The sequence below is a fragment of the Protomyctophum parallelum genome (assembly GCF_964188405.1).
Source record: "Protomyctophum parallelum genome assembly, chromosome: 2".
Classification (NCBI taxonomy): domain Eukaryota; kingdom Metazoa; phylum Chordata; class Actinopteri; order Myctophiformes; family Myctophidae; genus Protomyctophum; species Protomyctophum parallelum.
Window position 1 is genome coordinate 25,753,328 of NC_139699.1, and position 10,000 is coordinate 25,763,327.

The following is a 10,000-nucleotide window of genomic DNA, read 5'->3' on the forward strand; positions in this document are numbered from 1 at the left end:
GTCTGTTAATGAACGTCTAATGCCTCATTTACACATGGTTGCGTGCAGGTGTCCTTCCTGCGCCACGTAAATAATAGCAGATCTGAGCTTTTTTGTTTTGTTTTTTGTGCTCTCTTGGAGAGAGACTTCATCTAAGCTAAGTCTGTCTGTGTGTCTGTGGAAATAGCTGATCTACGGCGTTGCATTGTGAGCTTGTAGATCTGCTATCATTATTTAAAAAATAATATATATATATATATATATATATATATATAATAAAAAGGAATGGTTTTGGACAGGTTTTAGATATACAAGATTTCCAACCCGACAGCGGTAGTGTGTTTCTTTCTTCTTGGCTCATTCTTCTATCTTTCATCCCTCAGCTCTCTCTCCTCCTGTGCACCTAGCAGAGCCCACCCAAGGGACCTCCTTTACCTCACTAATCACTTCCCTGCTATTACCTTCCCTTCCCCCCCCCCCCCCGCTCTCATTCCGTCTCTCAGCCTCCCACCTCACCTTGTGTGCCAGAGGAGCTGGCTCTGAGACTGTGCTGCCATGTCTGCGTGTTACAACGTAGAAGATTTTGGGCTTGTTTTTCTGCAATGTTGCTTGTAAATATCGGTAGTTGCGGATTGCCGTTGTCTTGTTTTTAAAGTGTTGCTGATTTTTCTTACTCAAAGTAAGTAAGTATAGGGATTCAGTGTGGGATCTCCGTTACAATGTGCTAGACCCTGCATGGGAGATGGAATGCTGAGGTGCAGTGCCACGCCTACCATCAGCTTCCACTACTTAAAGAAGAATTCTGGTTTAACTGTTTTCTTACCTTAATCTGATCCAGTAACGAGTGGGTGAAAAGTTACATTACATTACAACATCCACAGCGCAGAGCAGCTGGGTCTAAATCGCTTATTTTGATCGCTCTGGGGGGGGAAACCGGTCTTTCATGAATGATAACCAAAGACGTTGCACAGTGTGTTGTCCCAAAAGGCGAATGAGCCTATAAGACCCAGCGTGCATGCTCTGATCTGTGGTCCACTCTGGATGTTGTGGTTCTGTATTTCTTCTCCTCTAACACTGGTCCGGAATTCTGCTTTAATGCACAACTTGCCGCACCGAAGCTGTGCTACTCATACGTTGAGTTGGCGGTGCCCAAGATCGAACCCATGACCTTGTGGGCCAAAGGCGAGAACTCTGGCTTGCTTCCTAATGTTGTTTAAATCAGTGGTTCTCAAACATTTTCATGTCGGATGCCCAAAGACTTTAGACCTGGCTGCTTGTTTCTCTCACAGGCACACTTTAGCGTCACGAAGATGCCAAAAGCCATGAGCGGCAGGCATCTCTTCCTGGTTTTTAGACAGCTGGTGGATGGAAATGAAGCTCCACCCACGCGGCAGAATGCCGCTCCGAGAATCTGGCCGTGGGTGGAGCTTCATTTCCATCCACCAGCTATCTAAAAACCAGGAAGAGACGCCTGCCGGTCGCGGCTTCTTGCCACGCCTTGCCGCCCAAGTGTGCTTACACCCTCTCTCTGTGTCCCCCTCTCTCTCTCTCTCTCTCTGATCTGGTCAGAGGGGAGGCTGTGCAGTGCTCATCTCCTCCTTGCTGCCACTTTGCCACACATCCACGGCGTCATTTTTCCAAAGAGCTAAAGCGACAATCGCCGGCAGCGAGAGTGTCCTCGTTATGTGGTGGGCAGGGAAAAAAAACTAAGAACCCAGAGAGCTGGCAGCTTGATGCTTGACAACGCTGCTTCAGAACAGCTGGGAGATGTTTGGCTCCTCTTGATGTATGAAGAGGAGGATGTGCCTCCTCTTGTTTGCTGTGGAGAAGCGTCTGTTTTTCTTTTTTTCCCTCCTTCCTCAAGCTCCCTCCAGGGCCCCCCGCCCCCTCTCCTCCCTCATGCCGAATTACAAAACGCTGTCGTACAGAAACCACTTCTTATCTCCATATCTTATTTATGTTGGAATGTTTTTTTTATTTTGTCAATTAACGCCCTACTTCGTCATGTACTGCAGTCTGTGTCACACAAAAGTAGGAAATAATGACAATCTCAAAACGCGTTTTGTGCTTGTAGATGGGCATTGGTTTTTCTTCAAAAAATATATTTTTTATTTGAAATCCTGAAATGTAACAGTTTTGGATTTACAAGATCAACATGTGTCACACATGTTGAGCTTGTATATCGGCTATTTCTGGCGCCAACGACGGGGCACTTGACTTCAGTAGTTAGTTACTCTGCACCGTTTCGTCTTATCAGCTGGCTTTGTGTGAAAGAAAGCAGCAGTTATCATCTGAATAGCCGCTCCCACAAAATGTGTTTCGGAATGGCAGCCGGAAAATGTCACCTAATTGTGCCGCGGCTTTGGATCATTGCAGCAGGAAGGGGGGGCAGGTGGCCTAGTCTTTTATCTCATTACCAAATCATCTGGTTGTGTGCGGTGCCCTGTTGTACTTGAATAGAAATGTCATCGTGCGTGTATAGGGTTGGCATTCTTTGGGACACCTGTTTCCCAAACAGTGAGATAATATATATATATAATTGTAAAGCACAAGTACATTTTAAAGCAAACAAACAAAACAATCTTAAGAAATTCCATTTATCTAAAAGTAGTGAAAATAGCCGATGTACAGTACAAGCTCGCATTCAGTATTGCATATATATACTGTATATGCACGACATTTTCATGTCGGATGCCCAAAGACTGTAGACCTGGCTGCTTGTTTCTCTTACAATATCTGGCAAGACTGCTCTCTCTCTCTCAGCACAGGCACACTTTAGCGTCACGAAGATGCCAAAAGCCGCGAGCGTCAGGCATCTCTTCCTGGTTTTTAGACAGCTGGTGGATGGAAATGAAGCTCCACCCACGTGGCAGAATGTGCAGTGCTCATCTCCTCCTTGCTGCCACTTCGCCACACATCCACGGCGTCATTTTTCCAAAGAGCTAAAGCGACAATCACCGAGGCAGAAAAAAAGAAAAAAAAAAACCCAGAGAGCTGGCAGCTTGATGCTTGACAACGTTACTTAGTTACAACGTTACTCTGCACCGTTCTTAAAAGCTGGCTTTGTGTGAAAGAAAGCAGCAGTTATCATCTGAATAGCCGCTCCCACAGAATGTGTTTCGGAATGGCAGCCGGAAAATGTCACCTAATTGTGCCGCGGCTTTGGATCATTGCAGCAGGAAGGGGGGGCAGGTGGCCTAGTCTTTTATCTCATTACCAAATCATCTGGTTGTGTGTGTGTGTATATATATATATATATATATATATATATATATATATAATATATATATATATATATATATATATATATTGATTGTATAATTGTAAAGCACAAGTACATTTTATAACAAACAAAACTATCTAAGAAATTCCATTTATATAAAAGTAGTGAAAATAGCTGATGTACGGTACAAGCTCGCATACAGTATTGCATATACAGTAGAGCGCCGCAGTCCCTCCCCCTTTCAGAAAAACAGGAAATGAAAACCCAATGCATTCTCCCATCGGCACTTCTTATTTAATTTGTTTAAAGACGGTTACGCCGCGGACAAAGCCAACTCGGATCGTGACAAATCATGACAATGAACACAATGTTTTAGGCCGATCAAATAATTTATAAGACGAAAAACAAAACAAATAGTGTTGTCTCCTGACTTTCTTTTCTTCTTTCTAATGATTTGATCGGCCCAAAACATTGTGTTCATTGTCATGATTTGTCACGATCCGAGTTGGCTTTGTCCGCGGCGTAACCGTCTTTAAATAAATTAAATAAGAAGTGCCGATGGGAGAATGCATTGGGTTTTCATTTCCTGGGCCACTCGTTTTTCTGAAAGGGGGAGGGACTGCAGCGCTCTATATACTGTATATAGCCTATTATTGGGCTGATTCTCAAAGTTACGTTCAGGGACCCTCTGGGTTACTTGAGAGGGTTCCAAATGTACCCTTACAGGTCTTTAACTCTGAGAGTGTATATGTACAGTTGTACACACATGTCCATTTGGTTCAGCTCCAGCTCTGACAGAGTGATAAAAACCTGGTTCCGGCAACGTTTTCTAATGTGATGGAAACAATTCCTGAATGTTAGATCTGGTTCCTCTGCCCCCGGATCCCAGCCCTAACCGTGTGGAGAGGATGGCTCACAGCTCAGAGATGTGGCTGAGGCCCCACGGCACTGTTGTTACTTGCGCAAGCAGAGCGCGCAAGTACTAGTTTCGCCCAGGGCCCGTATGCACCGTCCCAGCACTTTTGATGCGTATGCACCGTCCCAGCACTTTTGATGCGTAGGCACTGTCCCAGCACTTTTGATGCGTATGCACCGTCCCAGCACTTTTGATGTGTATGCACCGTCCCAGCACTTTTGATGCGTATGCACCGTCCCAGCACTTTTGATGCGTATGCACTGTCCCAGCACTTTTGATGCGTATGCACCGTCCCAGCACTTTTGATGCGTATGCACCGTCCCAGCACTTTTGATGCGTATGCACTGTCCCAGCACTTTTTATGCGTATGCACCGTCCCAGCACTTTTGATGCGTATGCACTGTCCCAGCACTTTTGATGCGTATGCACCGTCCCAGCACTTTTGATGCGTATGCACTGTCCCAGCACTTTTGATGCGTATGCACCGTCCCAGCACTTTTTATGCGTATGCACTGTCCCAGCACTTTTGATGCGTATGCACCGTCCCAGCAAATGACGTAATGACTATTTAGCCTGATACGGCAGTGGTGCCAGATTACATACATGTATACATAGGAGCATTACCTTTAATCCTCCCGACACTAAAACATATCGTCATTACGTCACCACCATCGAAACCCATTGGTTTTATCAGGCACAACTAGTCATTACGTCATTTGCTGGGACGGTGCATACGCATCGAAAATGCTGGGACGGTGCATACGCATCGAAAATGCTGGGACGGTGCATACGACACAAAGTAACCACAGTATACCGCTAATCAACTTACAAATTACATTATACATAGAGGCAGTTCCTTTAATCCACCCGGCACTGGTATAACTAGCTGGTATAACTAGCTCTCAATGATGACGTAATAAAGATGTGGATTAAAGGACCCAATGCCAGAGTGTAATTGGTTTTCGATGGTGACATAATGACGATATGTTTTAGTGTCGGGAGGATTAAAGGTAATGCTCCTATGTATACATGTATGTAATCTGGCACCACTGCCGTATCAGGCACAAGTAGTCATTACTGAGATTTGACAGTTTGTAGCGGTCAAAAGTACTTGTGTACATGTTTTCGCGTCGACTGCAGTAATTTCACTTCCGTGTTTCCTAATGACAGCCAGTATACGTGCAGTCGTCTCCAGGCGAGCCTGCTGGCTCCATTGCATTGGAGTGCTAAGTGACATACTGGTGATTATCGGTTGGAAACATTGAATGCGGGTGAAACGACGAACGGATGACAGCTTTCCTTTCTCTGCTTTTGTGATCATCTAAGAAAAAAAATATTCTATATTCATTGCATTTAAAGCCTTTTTTATTTCAATCTTGATGACGTTTTCCCACAATATTTGCATTCGTTCTTTTTTAGATGATACTGTATAGTTCCATTGGGAGATTGTGGAATAGTTGAGTGTAGCAGACAGTATGTGAAGTCTGGACACCACACCGCAGTCGTGGATTCTATTTGGAGGAGCGCCTTGTCTCCATCTTAAATGTGTCTTTAAATAGCAACCCAGCAGTGTGTCTTAAAATAGAAACACGGTTGACAGAGTGGGGCGGCGGTGGCTCCGGAGGTACAGTACAGCAGAGTCTCCCGTCTGGGAACTGGAAGGCTCCCGGCTTCCATGCCCGCATCCCCCCATCCCCCCCCCCCCCCCCCCGTCTTCATGGCCAAGTGTCCTTGAATAAAACAGTCCTGCACAACAGGGTTTCTCAAAGTGAGTGCCGTGATGCATGGTCCAGGGATGCCGCAGAATACTTCTAATCGTATCAATATATCACTTCAGTTTAACCACTTAAACCCGTTCAGGACGGGATGGTGTTTTAAGCATTATGTTATACTTTAGCTGTAACAGATCTACAAGCTCATAGCGCGGCACCGATTGCCGCACTACAAGCTTGTAGATCTGCTATTTTTGAAAAATCGTGAAAATGTGGCGCTAATCTTTGAATATATATTCTTTCAGAGCAAACGTTTTTAACTCAAATCGTCTGGGGGTTGAGCACCACTGACGTAGAAACATAGGTTTATCAGAAAAAGTTTTAGTTTTTTTTATCAGCCTCAGGTCTAAATTGGTTAACAGACTGACCACCAAGCCTCCTTGTCAAAAATAGCAGATCCACAAGCTCACAACGCACCATGGTGTGACATGTTGTGCTTGCATGCAGGTGTGTGTGTGTGTGTGTGTGTGTGTGTGTGTGTGTGTGTGTGTGTGTGTGTGTGTGTGTGTGTGTGTGTGTGTGTGTGTGTGTGTGTGTGTGTGTGTAGCGCACTTTGGATAACGGCTGCAGAGAAATTCAGACCATTAGCGTTTTGCCACTCCACTACAACTACAGCAAACCTGGGGAGCTCATTATACCCTTCCTTTGGGGATAGAATGTGCGCACGTGTGTTGCGTGTGTATGTATGCTGACTGATGTGTTTCTTACACCCATGCATTTCTCCCATAGGCTGGCGTGCGACAAGCGCGTGTGTGCATGCGTGCGTACGTGCAAGTGTTTAATTTGACTAAATGATAGATGATGCTCTTCTCTTGTCGTCCCGGAGGAGTGGTTATACTCAAACACAAGATGAATGGAGTGAACTCTTAAGTAACAAGCCTGCTGATTGGCTGGAAAGAGCTGTTCAAAGAAACTCATACTGGATGAGAGAAAGAGAGCATACTAACTGAGCCATTAGCCTACATTTATACAGCATTGGTTCTTGTAGGAATAATGTCTTAACAACAACATTGAATTGAAATCATTTTAGTTCAGCCTTGCTCTTGGCGATGCGTGTTCCCCGGTCATGAATAATATCATCTACAATATAGAATTAACATGGATCTGTCAGGACCTGTTTTAAAGGGCTAGCTGTTTCAACCCATCAATAATACACATTTCAGACGGTTGGAAATGCAGGCATCTGTGGCGTTCTACCTTTCCTTTTTTTAATCAATACAGAAAAAAACGACATTTTAAACACAGAGCGAGATTTGACCACAGGGACACTGCAACAAAAATATGCAGGCCTTGGGGCTCTGTAAGACCCTGAGGGAAGACAGTGGCTAATGAAATCGCACGGGAGGGAAAAAAAAGGTCAATCTCATCCCCAGCCTGCAGCCAAACTGCAGTGGTGCAAGTGTTGAGTGGTACTGGATGTACGAATTGATTGATATTAAAACTATCTCTCTCTCTCTCTCTCTCTCTCTCTCTCTCTCTCTCTCTCTCTCTCTCTCTCTCTCTCTCTCTCTCTCTCTGTCTCTCTGCAGGCCATAAGGAAACAGGAGTGGACAGCCATCATTCCAAACTCTCAGCTCATTGTCATCCCCTTCCCACACAACCAGCCCCGCAGGTATACGCACGTACGCACGCACACATGCACACACGCACTCTCACACAGCAGCATGTGGTGTCATGCTGCTATGGTGTAGTTCACATGTAGCTCAAAGCCCAGAAGGCCTTCCAGATGGCTCACACTCTCTCTCTCTCTCTCTCTCTCTCTCTCTGTGTCACACACACACACACACACACACACACACACACACACAGACACACACACACACACACACACACACACGTAGCAATATAATGAATGTTGTATTCAAACACAGCCCTGCGGAAGGTGTGAAAAGCACTTTAGTGTGAGTGTATACACTACAGACTACACTGTGTTGTTGATGCAAGCCACTGAAGAACAATCGGTAAGACTGTATATCACTGCTGTCACCTCTGTACCTTTTTGTGTCATTTTCGTAAATTAATGCCCTACTTCAGTGATACTCAAACTCCAGCCCGCGATGCAATTTTGACACATCCAACAAGCTTTAAAGGGACATTTCACCCCTGGAAGAAACTGCAGTCACTCAATGTTAAGAGTATTTGTACTAGATATCAGATAACAGTAGCACAATTTGAAATTTGCACCCTATATGTCCATAAAAATAATGAAGTCGATGTGTTTGACTGAATTGCTGAATTCCTACAATGCCCATAATGCTTTAGTGCACTTCCCCTCCTTGTGGAGAGGGGGGAGGCTCCATGGAGGTGTGACTTGTAGTCCAGGAAGGAAGTGAGATCACATTTTCATGACAGGTTTTTGGTCATGAACATGGCGTCATGACTAAAATATCTAAAACATATATTACACATAAAGGAAAGTATTTCTTTTGTCATAAATATCATTAAAATAAGCTCTGGGTGCAAAAGGGGTGAAGTGGCCCTTTAAACAGAGCAGATTGGACCTTCCGTTCCAGAGATAATGGCCAACGATTTTCTTTCTTGTTTCTTCTTCAGACAGATAACTCTAGTTTAATGTGGGCCCAGTCATAAATGACTGTCATTGTTGCAAATGAAAGATAAATGTACTGTAGTTCTACTTAACTACTGTATCATCAATGTTAACCACTTTGTAGCTAAACGGACAGATACAGCCATTTGAGTTGAAAGTGGGCCAAGTCAAGACATTGTGAAGCAATTGAAAGAGACGTGCTCAGCTATCCTTATAATGTCAACCCACTTTGATAGCAGCAGACAGACAGACTACCAAATATATAGTAACTTGTTTTATGGAAACAGTTGTTTGTGTTGACTGTGCTAATTGCACAGAATTAAAATGTAGCAAATTACTTTGATTACAAATCGTGTCATTGACAGAATTGAAATGGAAGGCCAAGCTATAAATGAATGCACATTGCTCTCAAGAGTTATATTTTTGATAACATCTGCATTACTTAATTTAAAATGAAGTTTTCACAATTTATGTTTAGAGAATGTAGAATACTGCGTAGTTGTTAACCCATTATACTGCCTCCTGCTGGATGCAGAACCAACCGCAGACTGCAAAGCCTATTTCAGGGGTCCTCAACTAGAAATGATGAAGGTCCACAATTTTTTTTTTAATAAGACCGAGGTCCGGTCCCGGTCCGGAACTCCAAACCAGGCCGGGAGTTATACGCCCTGGCAGGCCACACTGCGCGCGCGCATAGCGCGTGCCAGAATTTTGGAGGCCCTTGGGGGACATTTTGGGGGCCTTTGCAGCAATTTCACATGAGAAATGTACCATCTGATGTTATTTATATTATTAACTTAAAAAAAAAAAAAAAAAAAAAATCTTTTTTTTTTTTTTTTTTTTTTTTTTGGTGGTCCGCAAAGAGGTGGTCCGCGGTCCGGTCGCGGACCGCGGTCCGCCAGTTGAGTACCCCTGGCCTATTTCAATGCAGCACACACTGGATTAACATCCTGTCTGGATTGAATGCTACATAAATAGCATCAATGCTAGCGAGCTAATGCTAGCGAGCTAAAATGAAGCCATTCTTGCTCTAGAAAGCGCTAATATTTCCATCTAAACCACCGGATAATCAGCAAAGACCTCCGAACATCGCACATTTTATCCAAACCATGGAGAGCTCCGTAGATTTCGAGTTATTCAGCTTTTTAGTCAGCCTGTATAATGGGAGGTGGACGGCAGCGCGGTTGCGCAATCCGGTCTAGGATCGCTAAAGAAGGAAAGGCCAAGCCAAAATAATAATAATCAAAAATAAATCAATGATCCGGTTTGATATCAATAATAAAGCTTATCAGACTGAACATTACGCCAGAAGCAGTTGCTGGTTGGATTCCTTCTGACGGAACGTTCCGACACGAGCAGTTAAACCGTTATAGCCTGTTATCACAACGCCTGTTATCTCGCCTACAGAACCAACATCAATACAGCTTGGAATTGTGGACAAAATGGTGGTCCGTGGCTCAAATGTTTCTGCCAAACTGACCCTGGCATAGGGGCCAAACTGACCCTGGCATAGGGGCCAAACTGACCCTGGCATAGGGGCCAAACTGACCCTGGCATAGGGG

The 10,000-nt window shown here is 44.4% G+C and overlaps 1 protein-coding gene across 2 annotated transcripts in view; it reads left to right on the top strand.

The window, feature by feature from the left end:
* The window catches only part of itfg1 (integrin alpha FG-GAP repeat containing 1), a 169,690-nt gene that overhangs the window by 153,539 nt on the left and 6,151 nt on the right, over window positions 1-10,000 (top strand). For both annotated transcript variants that reach the window (XR_014568920.1, XM_083759155.1), the window contains exon 16: window positions 7,420-7,502. Coding sequence is in view for 1 of the 2 variants with exons in the window: in XM_083759155.1 (XP_083615281.1) it covers window positions 7,420-7,502 (83 nt within the window). In the remaining variant the exon portion in view is untranslated. The remainder of the gene's footprint in view (window positions 1-7,419; window positions 7,503-10,000) is intronic.